The sequence below is a fragment of the Penicillium riverlandense genome (genome assembly GCF_028828495.1).
Source record: "Penicillium riverlandense strain IBT 135883 chromosome Unknown utg000008l_segment0_segment0, whole genome shotgun sequence".
NCBI lineage: Eukaryota > Fungi > Ascomycota > Eurotiomycetes > Eurotiales > Aspergillaceae > Penicillium > Penicillium riverlandense.
The window spans coordinates 109318-130756 of NW_026643199.1; the positions used below are offsets into that span (position 1 = coordinate 109318).

The following is a 21439-nucleotide window of genomic DNA, read 5'->3' on the forward strand; positions in this document are numbered from 1 at the left end:
AGACCAGTGGGTGCTCATTAGTTTCCGGGCTGGTAATCGCCGAGTTCGGTCTCTTCAGTTCCTCCACGGAAATACAGCGGTTGCGGTTGACCTCCAAAGGGGTCGTCCTCTTCGCTCGAGCTGGACTCAGCCTCGGACTCCTCCTCGCTGTCCACGGGAATGGCATTGCCAGGAACGTTGCCCCTGACGGTGTATGCGCCGTTGACTCTCTGCCGTTTGCCGCTCTCGGACTTCACTTTTTTCTCTTCCTTTATCTCCATCTCATTCTTTTCTTCCTCCTTTGCATTTTCCTCCTCCTCTTCCTCCTCCTCCTCATCATCATCATCGTTAGAGACTTGTCCCAACCCCGTGCTAATGAGCTTGCTCGTCTTCCCCAGCTTTTGAAGGTCCGAGTCCTTCTTAAACGGACGGCCACGCTTCCGAGGCAGACGGGCATCGCGCGCGTCAGTGGGAGTTGCCTGGCCGTCCAGAATCCGGAAGACAGCCAGCCAGGGTCTCATGTGAATGGGATGGTCGGGATCGTACTCGACGTCGAGATTGGGATCCCGTCGCTGCTCAGCTGCCACGCCAACATCATATCCGTTCACACTCTCCAGACCCAATGTCTCGGCGCGGTAATCGCCCCAGAACCAGGTGCTACGCTCTGGCATGCGGGCATCGGCGATGCGGGAGTAATCGCGGCCCGCGAGGATAGCTGGTAAGTCATTTCCGAGATTATGATTTCCCCAGTGGAACAAGTGGGCGTCAGGTTCGTAGCACCGACCGAGAATCATATCCTGCGACACAACGGCCGTCTTGCCTTCAGCCACGCGGTACCAGTGGCCGTATTTGTTCATGATGTTCAAGTTCAATGCGGTGGCTACCTCCTCCATCGACATGGATTGCAATGGGATATTCCCAAACACCGCAGTGTCAGGTCGGTTTTTGTCGAGAGTGTAGATTTTGCCCTTGATTCGAGAGCTATACTGGTCTGCCAGATGCTCATCATCCGGATCATCGATGCAGTCCTTCAAGTGCACTTCGATCGTTTCAATAACCATCACATCGGTGACTTGGGAAAGGTTGGTTCCGTCGCGCGAAAGCGGACGGAGTCGCACCCTGTCGCCCACAGCTAGCAGCTCCGCGCCGATCCAGATTCCCTGGCAGAAGATGGAGGCGTTCGGCCATGTGCCCTTGAAGCGGTAGCGGGACACGACGCTCCACGAGGACATGGTTATCATGGCGTTTTCGATAGACGGGTCCCATTTATCGCGAGGAATGTTATGCAGGAAACACTGCCAGAAGCCGAACGGCTTGATGCAGCTCAGCGGGAGATATTTGTTGAACAGCGAGTCAGACTTGTCATCCTCAATCGGGTGCGGGAGGGCTTCAACCCGGAAAAGAGAAGAGGTCCAGTCTTTGGGTCCTTTGTTCGAGGCCGAGTTCCCGGGCTCCCTGTCCTCGGGTGTGATGATTTCCTGGCAGAGGATTTCTTCCAAGGGAGTCTGTGTGATAATGCCAGCGAACCATTTGGGTTCGCGGACCCATTCACCCTTGTCATTGCGCACCATGAGGGCTTCGGTATCTGGGTTGAACTGGAGGTATTCTCCGGGCTTGAGAGACAACGGAGTCCAGAGCACCGTCTCCCCGTGGCGGGGGAGGAAGGCAGGTTGGAGCGTCAGCATTTCGAAATATTCCGCGAGGTGATCGTTGGTGAAACGCCAGTCCATATTCATGCGCTCTTCGATCAGCTCGTCGATCGTCTCAGGAGCCTTGGTCTTCATGTTCGCGATAGCAACCCGGAGCACGTCGACATCAGTCGGGACACTGCGGTCTCGACGCTGGCGAGCGCGAACGGGAACCATGTTGCGGGCTGTGGAAAGGGTTAGACTGTGATCTCAGTGGAATGGCAAAGGAGAATAGCGTACTCTGCGTCTGAGGTCTGGTATCAGGAGTTTTTGATTTCCCACAGAGGTCACAAGGGCAGTTGGCAAGAGTGTCGGTCATCAAAGCGAAGAAGTGTGGGTAGAAGCGAATCCTGGATTGGTAATACTTTCCGCTGGGATGGCCGAAGAGAAATTTATCGCGCTGTTGGGAACATAGTTAGACATGCTTCCAGTAGCCAGCACGAGAAGAAGAACAACAACAGCAGCAGCAGCAACAACAACGTACAGGGGCTTTCGGGTCGCCCCCGCGGGGGCGATCACAGAGCAGGTAGCCTTCCGGCAGGCTAGGAATGGTGTAGGTAAGGCCATTAGGAGGGCAGAAGTTGGTTGCAGTCACATTCACATCTGAGCGGATGGTTAGCCAAGGCTCGGCCGTGTCTGCAAACTGGCGTAAAGCCATGGATGGAGTAGAAACTTACTTGCATCGATCTCTCCAAGCACTCCGATATCCCTCATCCACATCATAGCGAGACCACGGCACCAATTTGTAGTGTCGGCCGTCTCATATCGCGTTGTGCCCTCCTCAGGCCAGAAGTCCTCGTTCCCATCACTGACGCCCTCAAGCGGGACGACAATCTGGGAATCTTCTTTGAATTGAGAGGACATGGTGTGGGCGATTGGGGAAGCTAGGAACTAGTAAACCGAAAGAGGAGGACCACCATGCTAAGGAGCAGAGGGTCCATATTAGGTACGATAGAGGGATGTTGCTCTCTCAAGCTACTCGTTTGCTCGATGCGATCCTTGGCGATAACAATGGTCACGTGGCGATAAGCCGAATATCTTCAGGGCAGTATCCCGCTTCAGAGGCCTTGGTAGGAATCCCAGTCACCTGTATTAGATGAAAAGGTGACTATTGATTCTTCTCTTATTTAATACTCATATATACTAACTAGACCCTGTCCATCAATTAGCACTCTCAATAGGGCCCTCTGACATGGGCTGGTCTTCTTCCTCCTGGTACGGCGGCGGCGCAATTTCGCCTTCGCTAGTCCAGACCTTGCGGAGTTCATTCTCAATCTCCTCGCGGCGCATCTTCCACTCATCCACGCGATCAAGCCGTTTCCGCAACTCTTGCAGCTCTTTCTCAACGCCAAGCTTCTCCTTCTCGGTGCCAATCCGTTCAAACTCCCACTGCTCGCCTTCAACGCCGAGTCCGAGAGTGAGATTATAGGTGTGGTACTTCTTGAGGGATGCGCGAGTTGAGATGGTGATGAGCGTGATGCCCCGCTCCTTGGCTCGCTCGTACAGCACACCCTCGACATCGGAAGAGACGGCCGACGTGCCTTCGTCGATAAATGCATATCGCGGCTCATGGTAGAACAGTCTCGCCAGGCCCATGCGCTGCTTCTCGCCGCCGCTGAAGACGTCCTTCCACTCCTTGCGAGCATCCCAGCCGCCTTCGCGCGCAGGTAGATACCCCAGATGCGCGGCGTCGAGGATCTTCTGCAGGTCGGCGTCGGAGACTTCGCCCTCGCGCATGTCGATCTCGGTGTGTGGATAGATGACCTGATCGCGCAGAGTACCTACACTCAAATAGGGCCGTTGGGGAAGGAACATGATGCCATCAAGACCAAACCCACGGGGCCGGCTGACGAGACCGCGATACACGGGCCACAGTCCTGCCACGATGCGAGGAATCGCAGACTTGCCCACGCCATTGGGACCGGAAATGAGAAGATGATCGCCCGAATGCACGATGAAAGACAGCGACTCGATGAGCTCTTCCCCTCCGCGTGGATGGAGAGATGGTGCGACTATCGGGACCTGCTCCAGGCGAACCCCATCGAAGCCGTTATGGATGGTTCCTTGCGAATCCGCAAGAGAATAAAATTCAGGATGTGTGCCTCGGGGCATATAGTATGCGTTGGCATGAACGCGGTGCAGGGTGGCAATCAGACTGTACACCCGCGAGGTGTATCCGGCCAGTTCAGAGATATCCTTGATGCTGTACATCATGCGGCCACCTGCATCCGCCAACGAAAGCATGAGGCGCTTGTTGGTGATGAACTCCTTCATTCGGCCTCGTTCGCGGCCCATGCCCTCGGGTGCATCAGCCAATTCCATGGCACCACCCATGCCGCCCCAGGCGGGAAGGAAGATAGGCAGTGAGGTGACGAGATAACCAAAGGCTGACCACGAGTACTTCAGAATCATATCTTCGAGCATGTTGTACCGGATCTTGAGGCTGTAAATGCCTTCCATCCAGCGCTGGAGGTCCTTGAAGCTGCGGACCAGGAAGACTCGCTCGATATCGGCTCCGCCGTAGAACGAGATTTCTTCCGCATTGGCCAGAAGTCGCGAGTGCAGACCGCGGAAGTCGCCTTCCCTTTTGCCCTCGACTGCCTTGAGCTTTCCGAATGGAGGTGACAGCTTCCGGAGTACCACGGCTGTACTGAAATAGCCCGTGAGAATCCCGCTCAAGGCCAGAGGCCCAAGCGAACGGTACAGCTGGTAGTTGAACACGAACAGATCCACCAGAGGCTTACCCATGGATGAGTACAGCGCCGCGGCGGACGAACAGAACAGAGTGAGATCTTGCGTGATGAATTGATCGGGACCATGGCCAATGCCGCCGTCCAGATTCATCAACTTGTAATAATTGTTATTGTCGGTCAGGTAGAGGTCATGGATATACCTCGTCAACCGAGTCCGGAAGGCGATCGACACCTTGGCCTGAAGGAATTTGATCATTGCATTGGTGTACGATGCGAGGGTTCCAATACCGCACCACTTGACGATGCCCCAGGTGAAGGCACGACCTTTGCCGGCAACCAAATCTCTGACAATCTCACCATCCAGCCGTGCAATCAGCAGCGAGAGATATGTTCTCAGCAGGAGAAACACGCCGTGGCTCATCAGCAAGCCAGTTTCCTTGCTTCCCCATCGCGGGACCATGATGCTGCCGAGACTGAGAAATTGATGCAGGAAGGCCAAGTTCAGACCTGGTTTCGTTGTCGGTGGGGGAATTTGGGTTGCTGAGCCATCATCTTTGGCCCGCGCAGATGCTGGGGGGTTCAGGAACAGTCGTCGGTGCGCATCGAAGGTGGTCGGCTTGGTCGGGTGAATCAACACCTTGGAGGTCTTGGATCCCTTGTAGGGAACATAGATGGTTCGCGACCCATCTTTACCCCGGATTCCCGAGTTTCGACGCAGCAGACGGCGGCCCTGCGCCCGTTCTCTTGCTCGTTCCCGGAACCAGGTGTACCCACCGTATCCTGACCCGATGATGGACAGGAGCAGTGTGATGGTGGCGATTATTCGAGTTATGCGGGAGCTTTTGCGAATGCGTGAACGCAGAAGGTCGGAGTAGTGGAGATATAGCGCCAGGAGGGGATCCTGCGGACGCTGAAGCGTCGACTGGGCGGCCATGCTGACAGCCACTGAAGCCCGATGTGAAGCCTCTCTCGGTGTCTTGAGATGCCTCAATGGCGGGTGGTTGTTTTACATATGAGGGTTGGAGGCCATGCTCCTGATGCCCGAGCAGTGCAGAGCAAGAAGGAGAGGAAGCAGACAAGAGGGAAGGAAGCAACGACATCATGGCATGTGAACAGCCTCGGTGCCCGAGAAAGTCACGTGGCCGGGGTACTGGGTCACGTGGTTGCTCCATAGCCTGGTGTTTTGCTTGGAGAGACACTATCTGAAATATCGACCAGGTAATAATGCCGAGAGTATGAAATGGCAGTCGGCAGATAAATGGGTATGGAATCAAGAAATGATACCCAGAGTACAGTCACAGAGAGCACGATAGAATTGTGCTACTTGAGTGATCTGGACAATGGAATTCGCTGGTAGGAAAACAATCAGCTCCAGAGTCACGAAGGATAGTGAACAGGGATACTCTACTCACGACGAGAGAGAAGTGTGGAATCATTTGGGTGATTATCATTGGTAGGCCAAGAACAATTTCCGGTCTACCCACCGTTCCTAAACAGTGAACTCGATCAACTTCACGGGATGTGGATCAGGCACACACTACCCCATGTCCTGTCCTCTATGCACACCAGGATAAAAATAAATCTCACTATAGCCAAGCTTCTTATAATTGTAGCCTTGGCCGCGTCACATCCTAACATGACCATCAGCACGTTGTGGTCAAACAGCCTCGTGGCGCCGGGCCAGGGAACAAGGGGGCCTGTGCAGCCCGCCAGCCAGTGGTGAAATCAGAGTGGAGCTCGATCTGATCGGATGGTGATTACTACCTTTTGTGCGAAAATCATGCTGGCTCTGCAGGAAGTAGTGCTGGTTCTGGTCCAGGCCCAACTAGTCTCTCAGGGGGCCGGGTGCTGGGTACTTGGCTCGTCCCTTTACCCGACCCGGCAGAGAAGGTACCTGGTACTGTAGCGATGTGACGACCACTCTGACTAGAGCACTAGCCGCCGACGGCTGAGGAGAGAGGAGACAGTTACCATACCGTAATCCTAGTTCGCTCGTAAATAATGGCCTGCCCCCCCAGACAGACAGACAGAAAGGCAACTCCAGGGCTTCCAGAACACGTGACCTCGTTGACTCCTCTTCTTGCTCTCCACCCCCGAGCACTTCTTTGCGTCCCATCGGATCTTTCCACGGTTTCTTGTTGCTTTCTCTGAGCCTGCGTGTGTTGTTGCCATCCTTGGCGTGCTGAACAGCCAATAGTGTTGGCTGATTATCTGGGGGGCTCGTTGAAGGCGGTACGTGCAGTGTTCCAACGCCAGAGAGCTCAGGGCGCTTGCTTATCCAGGAGGTTGGCCCATGTTCACAGCCGCGCTCCCTCATTCCTCGTGCTGGTGAGACTTCTGGCCTGCTGCTGCATCCCCTCGAGTGCTTGTGCACTACTGGATCCTTTGCGCTGGACAGCCTTCCTTCGCAGCTGCCCCCGATGCGTGGCGCGAGCACGGGGCGAGACTCCTCTGCCTCAGCTCCGCCTACCCAAGCGCCCATGAATTCCACCCCTGGACAGTCGGACCCGAACAGTAAGTCAATGCGCATGACCCTTCTCCGGCTTGTTGGCGCCCAGAGAACATTGCCCCCCTGACGCGTTTCGTTCTCCAGGTCCTGAATCGCCCCCAAATCCAAGTCGCGCTGCCGCCGAGACCGAGATTCAGCCCACCGAGCAGTCAAACCAGGCTTCATCTGCCGTCGCATCGGCATCGAGTTCTCCCGAGGCTGCTGAAAGTGCAGACGCTCCGAAAAAGCACCACCTCCTGATCCCGATGCCGTCCAGACGCTCCTCGAAGAAGGCAGACAAACCTCCCGTGTCGGAACAGACCGAAGAGACTGGACGCAAAGAGCCGACTCGGCGTCCGTCGAAAGTGAGCATCTTGAAAGCGGGCAGAGACCGGAGTAGGGCCAGCAGCCGCCGGTCGCGCCGGACGCAGCAGGACGTGGCGAATGTGGAAGAGAGCAAAGAAACTCCTGCTCCCGCGATAAACGGTCCCGCGAGACCTCAGAAGAAAGCACCTAACAAGTTGTTTGCTTTTCTGAGTTGCTGTTCTTCCCCGGACATTGATGCTGACGATGCGACCCTGCCCGCAAAGAAGACGACCAAGCGGCAACCGGTTGGAGGCCGGTTGCCCACCCCCGACAAGGCGGAAGTCCACAATGGCGACTCGAGCACGGCCGAGTCGAGAGACCCGGCATACTTTGGTGATGAGAAAGCGAGCTTGACAGTCAGCGCAGACCAAGCGCAGTCTCAGGCCGAGGAGGAACGCAGTTCAGCTGCGACTGATGTGCAGGCAACGGCCGCGGGACTCAGCCAGCCTGAGGCTGGCGCCTCCCCTGTGTCCAAGGAACAGTCCGAGCATCATGCTACCAATGGGACGATAGCCGAGTCGAAAACGGAGGGCATTCAGCGACCAAATGAGCCTCCCAGCCCGGTGCCTGAAGAGCCGGCCGCTGAAGCAATGTCACCCAAGAGGCCCGGCGACGGTGTTGATGAGTCGTCCCATGAAGAGGTGGTGCAGTCCACGACAGTACTTCCCCCGCCGCCACCATTGGCGCCGCCCGCTCCCCAACCTCGCTCTGGAACCGACGAAGATCAACAGTGGTTGTTGGGGCCTCCGCCGCCTCACCTCAAAAATCGAAAATGCCTTGTCCTTGATCTTGATGAGACTCTGGTTCACAGCAGCTTCAAGGTAAATAGATTATGCTTTTGCAATGTTGCTAGTGCTCACCTTTGATATAGGTCCTTGAACGCGCCGACTTCACTATCCCAGTGGAGATTGAAGGCCAGTATCACAATATCTACGTAATCAAGCGGCCCGGTGTGGACCAGTTCATGAAGCGCATGGGCGAGTTGTATGAAGTAGTAGTGTTTACGGCATCGGTTTCCAAGGTATGTACCAATCTCCCCTTCCCCCACCACATGCGCTGATTGTGTTCCAGTACGGTGATCCTCTGCTGGACCAACTGGACATCCACAGTGTGGTCCATCACCGGTTATTCCGAGAGAGTTGTTATAATCACCAGGGGAATTATGTGAAGGTCAGTATCATTTGAGCGAGCAGCAATAGCAGACTCTAACTATGATGCAGGACCTTTCCCAGGTCGGACGAGACCTCCGGGAAACCATTATCATCGACAACTCCCCGACCTCCTACATCTTCCATCCCCAACACGCGATACCCATCAGCAGCTGGTTCTCTGACGCGCACGACAACGAGCTGCTTGACCTTATCCCCGTCCTAGAGGATCTGGCAGGGGCGCAAGTCCAAGATGTTAGCATGGTCCTGGACATCAGCCTCTAAAGGTCGGGGCAGGACGCCTTGCGATTCCCGTTTTTGAGCGTCTTTTCTCTTGCACGCGCGAAAAGCCTCTGTTCCAGCATTTCTTCCTCTGTCTGGGGGTTTACTTTCTTTTGGCCCCTCACGCTCAAGGGAACTGGTCTCCCTTGACGTGACCGGCGGCATCTGTTGCATTGTTGTTCTAGGATTGCCGCTTAGCCTGGCATCTTGTTGACCTTTTGCATTTGTGTGAATCCATTTGACCTGACCACCGCCCCCAGCGAGCCGGCTCACCCCCCTTTTTTTTCTCTTTCCTTGTTGTTGATTCGATTCCCTGACGCGCTCTGAAAACCTTTCTCTTTGTCTGCCCTGTGCAAGTCCTCTTCCTGTTGTTTCCTATGCATCCCGCAGGCGTCCATTGGTTCTCATGTCAATGCTGTACCCTCAGCCAGCCTTTTCTTTATTACTTGTCTGCCTCGCTACCTACGCTGCCCGCCGGTTCTCGAAACATCCCCCTCAATCCATCCTGCTTCGTTCCGATCCCTCCGCAGTGAGCGGTTTAATAGCCCCTCTCCCTCTGTGCCTCCACTACGAGGAAGGACGCGTCCTGTTGGATAGTATTGTTTGAAACTACAATGTACATGACCCATGAACCCCGCCCTGTTGCTGCCGTAGTTTTATATGTAAATATCGTCGTGTCTTGTAACTACATTAACTAACTTAACGTTAATAACCCATGTGTAGTCAGCCACTCCAAAACTCCAAAAAAAAGCTCCCCGCATCATCGTCATCTCACCCGCTCATCCCTCCAGCCACAACTCGAATCATGAAGAACAAGGAAGGCTGGGACGGAAAGCTTCGCATGGAGCCCCAGGCTGTGCTGGCCAACCCGGAGGCCTTGGAAGATTCCGATTACTCGGATCCTGACGCCCCGCCCGTGGACGAGATCCAGGCCGATGAGGGTAAGGACGGTGGTCTCCCCCAGCATGGAATGAATGAATGCTGATAACCCAGCAGATCTACTCGCCGACGAGGATCCAAACACAGAGGAAATTGACCTGGTACATTGTCGCATAACCTCCCTCGCAGCGCTCCGGTTAGAGCGCTTCCCAAAACTTCAGGTACTCCCACTGTCCCTCCCCACCCCGCCCTTCTCTCAAATCAAACACATACTGATTCCAGAATGAACAGAGACTCTGCTTCCGCCAAAACCAAATCACCAAAATCAACTTCCCGCCCAACGTCGCCGCCTCCCTCACTGAGCTCGACCTCTACGACAACCTCATCTCGCACATCAAGGGCCTCGACGAGTTCCGCGATCTCACAAGCCTGGACCTCAGTTTCAATAAGATCAAGCATATCAAGAATGTGGCGCATCTGACCAAACTGACGGACCTCTTCTTCGTGCAAAATAAGATCTCCCGCATTGAGGGCTTGGAGGGGCTGACCCAGTTGCGGAATCTGGAGCTGGGCGCGAATAAGATTCGGGTGTGTCTCTCTCCCGTTTTCTGGGTGCGAATTGATCTGATCTGTGGGCTAGGAAATTGAGAATCTCGAGACCCTCACGGCCTTGGAGGAGCTGTGGTTGGGCAAGAATAAGATCACCGAGATGAAGGTACTATATCCTCCCACTTTTTCGAATATTTATGGAGCTGACATCGGCATAGAACCTAGACCACCTAACAAACCTCCGCATCCTGTCCATCCAATCCAACCGCCTCACCACCCTAACCGGCCTCTCCTCCCTCCCACATCTCGAAGAACTCTACTTCTCGCACAACGCCGTCACCGACCTCTCCGGTCTGGAATCCAACACGGGCCTCCGCGTCCTCGACTTGTCCAACAACCAAGTCTCAAATCTAGCGCATCTCTCATCCCTCATAAATCTAGAAGAACTGTGGGCGTCGAACAACCAGCTCTCCAGCTTCGAGGAAGTGGAGCGCGAGCTGAAAGATAAGGAGAAGCTGGAGACGGTTTACTTTGAGGGGAACCCGTTGCAGACTGCTGGTCCCGCGGTTTATCGGAATAAAGTCCGGCTGGCGTTACCGCGGATTAAGCAGATTGATGCTAGTATGTATATGTTTCGTCATGGTCAGGGAGGATGTATGCTAACGTGAGGATTCTGCCTAGCTTTCGTTCGGGTTTGATTCACATGTGGGATATTCACATGTATGTGCTAGTAATGGCTCCGGTGTTCTGTCGGTTTTTATAGCCCTTTGCTGCAGCGAATACACACGATGCGATGTGCTGCTGGATCCTGGGTCAATAGCGTAGACGCTCCGATATGTGGCGCGAGTATCCTCCCTGGGCCACTGGCTCTGCTCCCTAGAGCGACGCGTATCTGGGACGCCTGTCGGAAAGGGATTCGTAGACTCCATGCGGCGGAGCAGAGCCTACATAGGGAGCTCCTCGATCCGTTCGAGTATGTTGCGCTCAGTTAATTCTCTGCCAAGTAGCACCAGCACCACTTCACCCAATATCCTTCCCACCCTCCTTCTGCTCCTTTTCAATCTCCCGCGCCCTATCCTCCTTCCCCATCTGTTCCTGTTTCTCACCCTCCATCCCCTGTCCCTTCCTCCAAAGCCCCATCAAGCTCCCCGCGCCCAGCGCCTTTGAATTCTCCGCAATCTTCTCCTTCACCGCATTCGAGATATAATACTTTCTGCTCGCGAGCACATCCGCCAATTCCCGTAGCGGGATCGCGGTTTCTTTGCCCGTCAAATCCTCGTAGTGTGGATTCTTCTTGTAGATGTTGTATGTGCTGTGGAACGGGTTGCGGCGGAGGTTGCGCGCGTGATTGTGGTATGAGGGGGAAATGGTGCATGTTAGCACTGTGGGAGGAGTGTTTGGGGCGTTCGGAGAGGAGGTAGCGGTGAGGGACGAGAAGAGCGAGGAGAGAGATGTTTTTGGCGGCGAGAGCGGGATGGTTATGGGCGACGCGGCGATGGCGCGCTCGGCTGCGTCGGGGGTGCCGAAGATGGCGAGGATAGATTCATCCTTTTTGGGATTTGTGTTGAAGACATCGTACTATTTCAATCGTCAGGGGGTCGGTAAAAGAGTGCTGGGGTCGGTTGGGCGCACCTTCAGGTTCCGAAAGGTCACCACCTCGCCGAACTTCTGCAGCGCTGCCAGCACCAGCTTGCTGTCGCCTAGCTTGCGCGGTACAGGATGTGTAGTGATGTGCACCTGGGCGCGTGTGATGGCCGAGGGAGAGGCCATCGGGACTAGTAGGAGCGAGGTTGTAGAGGGAAAAGGGAAGAGAAGTTGTGACGAATGGAATGCCGAATGAATAATGCTTGGCACTTTTCTATTTAGCCTCAAACTACACGACAACACTAGGTGACGGGAAATCGGGCGCCAAAAAAGGCGGGACCCGCAGTTGATGGGACATTTGCCTGTCATTCTGGGTTATTTGAAACATAAAAATAATATAATAAGCACATTTTACAGAACATGAAGACCCCAAAAGGTATAAGATGAATGACCGGGCGTGAAACGTAATAAGCACAGATCAAAGCGGACTCGATTTGAGGACGTCTAAGAAAGACTCGCCCCAACGTAAACTAGAGCAGTGTGGGTCAGCGACTACTAGAACTCACTCTTGCGGAATAGAAAGAAAAGACTTGCCTCGTCAAAGTATTCACGGTTTTAACCGCGGCGTCGAGTCTGCTCTGGCGATCTTCTTGTGGCATTTTCAATGCGGTAAAGATGGCGTCCGTGAAGCGAGGAATGTCATAGGGGTTGAAGAGAACAGCCGATGGAAGCAGAGTGGCCGCACCGGCATACTGTGAGAGCACGAGCACGCCTCTACGGTTGACCTGCTGGCTAGCAATGTACTCATAGCAAACCATGTTCAGCCCATCTTTGATGGAAGATACCAGGCACACGTCAGACACGGCGTACAATGCGTGGAGTTGTTCTAAATTAAGCGAGCGATAGAGATACCGGATTGGGGTGTAAGTGAAGGTCCCTGCGGTTCGTTAGTGAACTGGGCAGAAGACACAGCATCTATCGGGAGGTTTGGGAGACTCACCGTGCTTGCCATTTATCATTCCTATCATTCCTTCTACCTGTTTGCGCAGCATTTTATATTCTTCGACGTCCGTCCGGGTCGGGATTGCAACTTGAATCAAAACAACCTTCTCCCTCATCTCCGGGTGATCAGTCAACAACTTTTCGTAAGCGCGCAACTTTTGAGGAATTCCCTTGATGTAGTCCAACCGGTCGACGCCTAAAATAATCTGCTTGCCGTGAAACTCCCGAGACAGGTGCCTCATCTCGCTCTGAGTAGCTTCGGAGGCAAGTGAATCTCGAAAGTCATCGGGTGCAATTCCAATGGGAAATTCTTGCACGTCTAGCTTTCGGTCGTTATAATGCAGGTCACTCGGTGATCGTCGAACACCCCTGTGCTTGCGGTTAGATTGTCCAGAATGAAGTGTAGACCAAAAGACTTACGGAAGGACTTTGGCCGCGGAATCGAGAAGTTTCTCGACGTATTCTCTCACGTGCAGACCGACCAGATTACAGCTAAGTAGACCGTCGCAAATATCTTCGCGTAAAGGCAGGACGGCGAAGGAGTCGTCGCTGGGGAACGGGGTATGTAAGAAAAATCCAATGCGAACGCTTCTGCGGTTCGCCAATCGTTTCCGAAGCACGGCCGGCAGCAGCAACAAGTGATAGTCGTGGATCCATATTATATCTCCATCTTCAACAAACGGCACGATATTGTCGGCAAACATCTCGTTGACTTCTCGATAAGCGATGGCCCAACCCTCATTGAACTCGGCTTTGGATGGCATGCTGTGCAGAAGAGGCCAAAGAACAGAATCTAAGTTTATCAGTCAATCTACAAGGGACTCCCAAAGTAGATGGAATGGACTTACTCGAGAACCCATTGTAATGCCTTTCCGCGGTTTCTTTGGGCAGAAAAATCGGCACTGCTTTGAACCGGGTGGCCAGTTCTTGTCTGACAGTTTCCCTATCGTTTCTGTGAATCTCCGTGCCAGGCCAGCCGAACCATTGAAATTCCATCGATTTCGACAGGCCCTGAAGAGCAGATACGAGTCCCCCAGCGGCCATAGTGTATTGGAATTGGCCATCTTCCGTCTGGGTGATGGTTACTGGGAGCCTGTTAGCGACTACGAAAAGCCTCCCATCGTTGTTCCGATTCATTCCTGGCATCGTTGGCTACCTGCAACTGACTGAGTAAGGAATGTTAAAAGGAGTCGTTTCTTGCCTAGTCATCGGCCTTTTGTAATATTGCAATAAGCCACGGCGTCACAGTGTGGTAAGTCGGTTGAGAGTACATGAACTAAACGTCATCAATAAGTAACGAAACCAGCTCCTGCAGCCCATACACCATCTTTTAAATTTAATGCCGGGCCTTGTCCTCCCCGCTTGCCCCACACATTCCAAGGTTAATTAATGATCGTTCCTCATGTGGTTCCCTGCGCTGGTGAGGGCTGGGATGCTTATTAGATTAGTGGCCTAAGGCAGGAATTAGGTACGGCCTCAGGCTAACCGTACGGGAGAGCTAATAACTAAGGGCTACCTTTATAAGCCCACGGAATAGTATTTAGTCTAAAGATAGCCCTCCAATGACAATTATGCGATTCTTTCGGAGTCTCGCTCATGCCGAGGAATAGTCATATGGCCGCGCCTTCCAAGTAGACCGCTCCAAATTACGATTCTTTGCTTTGAAGGAGGTGCGGCTGCACTTAGGTATTTTAGTGTGACTGGCCCCATTATTCTAATGCCACGACCGGCTCTGCGCCGCATTTGCAGCTTGCCTACCCGGGAGGACTGCCGCCAACCCCGAGCCCCAGGAAACAAGGAGTCGCGACAGACCTATTACGGAATAATTTGGTCAATTGTATCCGTAAACTTGGTCAATTGTATCCATAAACTTGGTCAGTTTAGGAGACAATTCTAGACCTGAGCTGGTTTACAGGATATCAGGCCAAGACTATGGCACTCTGGTTCTCAGATGATTCGAAATCGGCGATGCAAACCTATTTCAGAACCCCTGAGGATACTTCATAAAAAATCATTGCGCGCGTGACACCTTATGGGGTGGGGTGGCAATCAGGATCTATCTACTTTTAAAGCCAAAAGTAGGGAATGTGACATAACACCGCACTACCTTAGTTACCAATGCCCGAAGCCAACGGTTCGGATTTGGAAAATAGCGTGCCTCCAAATAAGAATACGGCTGGACGCTCAAGGGCCTTCTCGCATAATAATATTCTCGTTTTCGTGCAATGGTAAACAATAATGTCTCGTCACTCCTTTCCTTGGCCAAGCCTGCTCGCCAGGAAATCCCAAGATAGGACTGTCCCCCTTTTAAGCCAACAAATTCGTATAATACCGTACAACTCCGCAAAACTTTTGTCTTTGCCTTCCAAACCCCTTCCTGAATGCACGACTGCGACGTGTGCACGTGCCATTGAAGACTCCGCCCGAGGCTGCCACTGCGTGGGATTCGTGAAGTTTCACCGTTTTGCACTCAACTTCCGCCTCTTGTTCGCGTTCTTTGGCTGGAATTCTTCAGCGTAGACTTGGAAAAATCCGTTGGGTTCCTGAGGGTGCGCGCCCGTGATATCATGGAAAGCGGTTGTTGAGATATAGTTGGTTTTACCCTCTCGGACCAAGGAGTAATACTCAAGTAGATACTGCAGCTCAGAATTATCACTAGTCGACTGGGCATGCAAGACTTTCTTCGCCTCGGCCCTGAAATGTCATCAGTGCTGTCCATGGAGAACTCGTATGTTTGGCTCACATACTCCGAAATATCCTCGAATTTCAAATCCTTTCCTAATGCTTGGCTAGCAGCTGCCGCAAGCTCGTCACCAGTTGCAAGCATGGGCCCTAAGTAGTGTAAGTTGATGATACATTTTCCACGGGCAATGGTGCTTTACCAGTCAATACAATCAATTGGCCGCGATGTTGGTCGCTGAAACCGTGCTTTCCTTTTCCACAAAGAACGTGCGCGGCCACCTGGGAGACATCCTGCTCATTGTCAGATACGGCAAGGCAATATCATAAAGGATGGTTTACCCCTAGAGCAATTGGAGCGAACTTGTGATTGGTGCCAACCGGAATGGGAAGCACGCCTTCTTCGTGTGCCTGCGGTGAGTATAGGAGGAGATTCTCTGCATAGAACCCGGCGCTGTGTTCTTATGTTAGCAGTAATCCAAATGATTTTAGAGCATTGTCTGACCGAATCACAACAGGAGAATGACCCGCAGAACTGGATGGATCGCCCTTGCTGGATAGGAAATGTGTTTCAAGATCTATAAATTCCCGCAGTCTTGGTTGTTTGCTCCGTTCAGCGACGTCGCAGCCAGCGGAGCTGATAAGACAAACATTTGGAATGTTTGCTTTCTTTGCTGCCTCTATCAGCTCCAACGTCAAGTCGAACTTGTCTTCATGCGCGGGAGGTATGAGGCAAAGCGTGTCTGCTTCGGTCTTCTGCAGGGTCTTGACCATGTTCTTCAGTCGACCCGGCTCGTGTGGAACAATCTTGGCACCCAATTTGGATAGCTCTTTGCAAGACTCCGCATCGGGCTGAAGCGATAACCCGGTGACTGTATTGATGGCTTTTTTGAAGCTGTTATTCGTCAATACTAGCTCCGCAATAGCGAAGCCAGTGTGGCCATCTACGGCGGTGACACAGAGATGACGAGACATCGACGCAAGCTTGCAAATTTCGAGTTCTGACCTAGTATAGGGGGGTTATTCCATACTGCGAAATTAGGAGGAAGTCTTGCTATAAATGTTTTACAACGCTGGATGGCGAACAGCCACGTCACAATGATCTCGTAAGTCTGGAATCATACGATTACTGAGAACGGTGATCGGTAACCAGTATAATTGTCAACGTGTTGTAAATCCTGCCGATGTACGTTAACAAGCCCTGGAAACCTGGAAATTTCGAATTACCTACGATAGAGTTGCGGTAAAGCAGGTTCCGGAATGGACCATCAGAAGTCTAGGCTTCGACTCTACCTCGACGGTGGAACAATAGAAGTGTCAACCACCTGAAGCTTCTGGACTCCATATTCGCAACCAACAGGGTCTATAACGCCTCCAAGCTCCTTTGCCATCATTGAGCAAGTTCCTGCAGAGTGGAAGTTGGACTGAAAATCCTGCGCGACATACGTAACCCAGATTGAAAGCTGGATTCGGGACCGCCGAGTACCACCCTGTTATTACGGATTCCCATCATGAACTGAGACGAAATGTTAGCCATTACCAGCCGCGTCTAGATATCGTGGTCTCAGTGTGTAGTTAACTACTTGGTGATCTTGATTAGATAATACTCAGTTTAGCTCTGAGTGCTTAGGGACCGGCTCACCTTATGATCTCAGAGACGATCATTACCCGAGCGGGAAGGTTTACCACCAACTATTCCTACTTATTCCTACTTATTCCAACACGGAAGGTGACCGAAGATATCATTTTATCATTTTATATACACAATCCGAATAAAAAGTAAGTCGTCATCAACGTCGGGACTCGTCATGTTCTAGGACGGTCTCTTGACATCTAGAAAATGGGGACATAGAGGCCGTACTATATAGAACATCATCAGTGTCTACTCCAACATGATTAGGAAAGGGGGGAACTCACAGCAAGGGGGTCATTGAAGCGCAGACCCTTGTCCAGAGCACTGATCGAGTCAATCTCGGCAGCGTCAAGGTCAAAGTCAGTGACCTGGAGATTCTGCGCCAGACGAGTCGGGTTGTTGCTCTTGGGGATGACGGCAATCTTGCGCTGCGTAGCCCAGCGCAGCAGCACCTGTGCCGGGGTGCGGCCGTGCTTCTGCGCAATAGCAGTGACAGTGGCATGCTCAAACAGCAGCGGCGTATCCTGTGCATCCTTCAAGTTCAGCTCGAGGAAGCTGAGCGGGCCGAACGACGAGTACGCCGTGACGGTCAGGCCCTCCTTCTGCGCATACTCGACCAGCCGCTTCTGGGTCAGGTAGGGGTGGTGCTCAATCTGCAGGGTGGCCGGGCGGACACGCGCATACCGCAGCAGATCCATCAGCAGCTGGGCGCTGAAGTTGCTGACGCCGATGCTGCGGGCCAGCTTCTTGTCGACCAGCGTCTCCATGGCGGTCCAGGTCTCGCGGATGGTGGCGTTGCTGAGCTCCAGCTTGTCGTCGGCGGACATCCAGCCCGGCGGGTAGCGCACCGCCGGGTCGACGTACTTGAGCGCGATGGGGAAGTGCACGATGTACAGGTCGAAGTAGTCCACGCCCCAGTCGGCTAGCTGCTTGCGGCAGATCGGTTCGACCTTGTCGCCATCGTGGAAGCTGTTCCACAGCTTCGACACGATGAACAGCTCCTCACGCTTGACCAGGCCGTCTTTGATTGCGCGTGCCACGCCCTGTCCGGCTTCCACCTCGTTGCCGTAGTCTGGTCGCGTGGGTCAGTTTAGGAAGTACTATATATACACTATGAAAGGAGACTCACCGCAGGCACCGTCGAAGCAGCGGTAGCCGGCCTTAATGGCGTTGTAGATCTGGTCGGCGCACGTATCATTGTTGACCTTCCACAGGCCGAAGCCCACGAGGGGCATTTCGAAGCCGCTGTTCAGCTTGACGGTGGGAGCAACCATGGTGAGAGAGAGATTGAGTGTTGACAAGAAGAGGGAAAAAAAAAAAGGAGGAATCTGACCGGAGCCTGGACAAGCGAGGGACGAGTGTCTGCTCTTAAATTTACATTTACGCGGCGCCACACAGCTGGTGGTCCAGGCTAAATGCGGGAAGTGTAGAGGACTAGCGGCGGGTAAAATGCACGGCTAAATTCGTTCTATGGAACCTCGCCACAGAATTACCCCGGGTCAGCGGAGAATAATGCAAGAAGAAGATCGTAACTATTATTATTTTCCAGAAATCATCGTAGTCCTGTCCGACGCCACATCCTTCCCCAGACCCCGAATAAATAAATAAAATAATCACATCGTATGAGCGTACATGAGAGTTCCGAGACAGTAGTACATAATTATCATTACCAATAAAAGTCTTATCCGTTGGAAATATTTCCTAGACGGCATCCACCGCGTTCTCTCCATAGCCATTATTGGCATGCTCGGGGCCTGCCCCGTGAGCATGCATGCCCGGTCCGGGATTCGACATGCGTCCGACGATCTTGTCCATCAGGTCGTCGCCCGGCATGAGGCCGTCGAAATGTTGCTGCGACTCCCGCGAGGATGGTTGCTGCTCCGGCGCATGGAACTGGAGCTGGTGATGGTGGTAGTTGCCGCTGCCGACGTCGCTGGCCATCTGGCTTGAGTGGTTGGCCCACGACGCCTGGCCGTGGCTGAGATCGTCTAGGGACTGCGTGTTGGGCGCAAAGAAGCCGTTCAGCATGTGGTTGCTGCTGTCGTGCACGCCGACGCTGTGCTGCTGCGGGGGCACGTACTGCGACCCATCTGTGCCTATCCCGTATCCGCCGAGACTGGAGTGGGAGAGGGGCAGATCGTGCATGTTCAGCATCACGGGCCCGCCGCTGGAGACGCTGAGACTGGTGGGTTGGGAGGTCTCGGGAGCGAGACTCGTGGGGAAAGAATCGAGGACGGATGACCCGGCCGTCTTGTCGCCGAGTCCATCTTCGGACTTCATGAAATCAAGATTTCCCGACGAATTAAACATGTGGGTCATGTTGTCGTGACCCGAGTACATGGGCCATTGAGACTGGGACTGGCCCTGATGGTGCATCAGCTCCTGAGGCTGCGGCGCCTGGTAGACGCTCTGAGAAGGCTTGTTGAGAAGAATCGAATCCAGGGACAAAGGCGGGAGGTCCACCCCAGACGCGGGTAGCGGGCTGTTGGTCGACGTTCGATCCGGCGGTGGGATCAGACGTCTCCAAGTCGTGGTGCCTACTTCATTGGGCCGAGTTTGGCGGAACTTCCAGACCAGAACGGCCATCCGCTTGCTTTCCTCGCCATGGTGGCCTGGGTGATTGGCCATGCGTCGAGAATTGGGTGAAACTGCGCGAAGCTCTTGCACCGCCGTCAATGACCGCAGGAAGCGCCGAGTACGCTCTTCGGCGGCATGGGCGGCCTCAGGGTTGCCCGAATCTTCTGCGATACGCTTGTCCTGCGTCAATTCCGTGAAGACCTTTGCCCACCAGGACGACTCGAAGAGTGGCTTGACCTTGGTCGACTGGGTTTTGGGCAGGTCGTGGTATGTCTCCAGGAGTCTCCGTCCATCATCGTAGATGTGCGTGCTGCATGTCCAGTTCTCCATCTGGCTGACCATCAAGACATCTCCCGCGGTAGGATGCCCGAAGTCCAGATCCAACTGGATACCCAGGCGGGACCTCGCCGGAGGAAAGTCGTTCATGAGTTGGAGATTGACCTCCAGCATGATGATATCGCAGTCCAGTGGACCGTTGATATCATCAACCAATGAAGCCAAGTGGGGAAATGAGGTCCGCCATCCTGAAACAGTTTCGAGAGGCATGGGCGGTGCCACGGGATGGTGCGAGTCTCCTTGGAGACGGGTATATGCATGCAGGGCTTTATCAATGCGGTTGGCCTGCTGAGGTGCGCTCACCCACATATCGAAACTGAAGCCGTGGATACCATGCGTTCCTGCGTCCTGCATACTATGACCCATGCTGTAGTGAGACGGGGCAAGATCTCCATATGGCTGCATCGATCTCATATTATCCGGATATCCAGGATGAGCGTGGCCCCCATAGTGGTTGGATACCGATGGGTGGTCCATCGAGGTGCGCCATTTCGGGCCATTGGCCTGGGCATGTCCATTTGACCGCTCAGCAGAAGCTTCACGTACCAGGCGTTCCCCTGCCAGTTCACGTCAGTCAATTGTCGTAGATAGCTTGTCATGTACTCACAGTCCGGATCGCCCTTCAGGAAGGAGTCGAGCACCTGCAAATGACTCGAGACCTGCTTCCGGGTTCTTCTCTTGCCGGTCAATTTGAAGATATACTCCGCAATGAGCTCGTTTCGACCATAAGATTTGCCCCGTTCGGACCACTTTCTCCGGCCCATGGGAGGGTTTGCTTCGAGAGCTATATACACAATTGTCAGCATCATGTTTTTTTTATTGGGACGGAAAACTTACCCTGCTGGAATGCATCTTCCAATTCATCCGACCATACGGCTTCTCCATCCTTACCGGTGTCCCGGCGAGGGCGTGCCCTATATTCCAGGTACTTTTGGGACTTGAGGTAGCTTCTTGCACGCCGAGCCGCTACATTGGGGCCAACGGAGTGAAGCCGTCGTAGCTTACGGGCGTGCAGCCTGGCTGCTACGGCCTGCTGATGCACGTTCGGGCCTTGCAGACCATGAGGAGGAGGGGCGACATGGTGAGCATGAGGATACTTGTAGCCCAACTGCTGGAGTTGTTCTTCATGACTGTTGGGATCGTTGTGGGCCAGGCTATCCGAGTAGGACTGGACATTCCCAGAGGTATTCTGGAGGGCACGATCCGAATGAGCACCGGCAGCGGGCTCTAGGGACGGCTGGTTCTGAGGCACCAGGCAGTCGGGCTGCCAGTCAGCAGCCATTGGAGGCAGCAGGCACCCAGCGTGCTATTCTCTCAAAAAGAATGACGGATTCCAACGAAGGATTGGAGAGATGTGAGAGAGTGTGGCACACCGGGCCAAGCGCAGTCACAACACACTGCCGACCCAAGAACGCAAGATAGTCGGGAAGAGAATGTAAGAAACTGGGAAAGAGAATGTGAGAGCGAGCAAGATGGTGTTTATAGGGACTACCATAACTCTTCGCCCTAGAGGGAGGATGGAGGGGGAGGGTGGGACGTGTTTACAGTAGCAGCAT

The 21439-nt window shown here is 53.6% G+C and overlaps 9 protein-coding genes across 9 annotated transcripts; 2 read left to right on the forward strand and 7 right to left on the reverse strand.

The window, feature by feature from the left end:
• Positions 1 to 17: 17 nt before the first annotated feature.
• N7474_009033 (uncharacterized protein) lies at positions 18 to 2531 on the reverse strand (the record flags this gene model as incomplete). The annotated part of the gene is made up of 2 exons (XM_057200443.1): positions 18 to 1852; positions 2345 to 2531. 2 exons carry the CDS (start codon positions 2529 to 2531, stop codon positions 18 to 20), a joined length of 2022 nt encoding a protein of 673 aa, XP_057048430.1.
• Positions 2532 to 2828: 297 nt separating this feature from the next.
• pxa1 (putative peroxisomal ABC transporter (PXA1)) lies at positions 2829 to 5294 on the reverse strand (the record flags this gene model as incomplete). Its single annotated transcript, XM_057200444.1, has 1 exon — positions 2829 to 5294. One exon carries the CDS (start codon positions 5292 to 5294, stop codon positions 2829 to 2831), a length of 2466 nt encoding a protein of 821 aa, XP_057048431.1.
• Positions 5295 to 6780: 1486 nt separating this feature from the next.
• psrA (putative general stress response phosphoprotein phosphatase Psr1/2) lies at positions 6781 to 8647 on the forward strand (the record flags this gene model as incomplete). Its single annotated transcript, XM_057200445.1, has 5 exons — positions 6781 to 6874; positions 6954 to 8035; positions 8086 to 8235; positions 8286 to 8384; positions 8435 to 8647. The coding sequence occupies 5 exons, from the start codon at positions 6781 to 6783 to the stop codon at positions 8645 to 8647; spliced, it is 1638 nt and encodes a 545-aa protein (XP_057048432.1).
• An 802-nt stretch (positions 8648 to 9449) lies between these two features.
• N7474_009036 (putative protein phosphatase PP1 regulatory subunit Sds22) lies at positions 9450 to 10770 on the forward strand (the record flags this gene model as incomplete). The annotated part of the gene is made up of 6 exons (XM_057200446.1): positions 9450 to 9585; positions 9641 to 9744; positions 9806 to 10111; positions 10164 to 10238; positions 10291 to 10693; positions 10754 to 10770. The coding sequence occupies 6 exons, from the start codon at positions 9450 to 9452 to the stop codon at positions 10768 to 10770; spliced, it is 1041 nt and encodes a 346-aa protein (XP_057048433.1).
• A 322-nt stretch (positions 10771 to 11092) lies between these two features.
• Positions 11093 to 11842, reverse strand: N7474_009037 (uncharacterized protein; the record flags this gene model as incomplete). Its single annotated transcript, XM_057200447.1, has 2 exons — positions 11093 to 11650; positions 11705 to 11842. 2 exons carry the CDS (start codon positions 11840 to 11842, stop codon positions 11093 to 11095), a joined length of 696 nt encoding a protein of 231 aa, XP_057048434.1.
• Positions 11843 to 12201: 359 nt separating this feature from the next.
• On the reverse strand, positions 12202 to 13804 carry N7474_009038 (trehalose-6-phosphate synthase; the record flags this gene model as incomplete). The annotated part of the gene is made up of 4 exons (XM_057200448.1): positions 12202 to 12593; positions 12657 to 13027; positions 13079 to 13451; positions 13507 to 13804. 4 exons carry the CDS (start codon positions 13802 to 13804, stop codon positions 12202 to 12204), a joined length of 1434 nt encoding a protein of 477 aa, XP_057048435.1.
• Positions 13805 to 15114: 1310 nt separating this feature from the next.
• Positions 15115 to 16312, reverse strand: N7474_009039 (uncharacterized protein; the record flags this gene model as incomplete). The annotated part of the gene is made up of 5 exons (XM_057200449.1): positions 15115 to 15352; positions 15406 to 15490; positions 15541 to 15631; positions 15680 to 15791; positions 15843 to 16312. The coding sequence occupies 5 exons, from the start codon at positions 16310 to 16312 to the stop codon at positions 15115 to 15117; spliced, it is 996 nt and encodes a 331-aa protein (XP_057048436.1).
• An 858-nt stretch (positions 16313 to 17170) lies between these two features.
• Positions 17171 to 18244, reverse strand: N7474_009040 (uncharacterized protein; the record flags this gene model as incomplete). The annotated part of the gene is made up of 3 exons (XM_057200450.1): positions 17171 to 17197; positions 17255 to 18042; positions 18100 to 18244. The coding sequence occupies 3 exons, from the start codon at positions 18242 to 18244 to the stop codon at positions 17171 to 17173; spliced, it is 960 nt and encodes a 319-aa protein (XP_057048437.1).
• A 427-nt stretch (positions 18245 to 18671) lies between these two features.
• On the reverse strand, positions 18672 to 21165 carry abaA (transcription factor AbaA; the record flags this gene model as incomplete). Its single annotated transcript, XM_057200451.1, has 3 exons — positions 18672 to 20440; positions 20491 to 20667; positions 20721 to 21165. The coding sequence occupies 3 exons, from the start codon at positions 21163 to 21165 to the stop codon at positions 18672 to 18674; spliced, it is 2391 nt and encodes a 796-aa protein (XP_057048438.1).
• Positions 21166 to 21439: the final 274 nt, after the last annotated feature.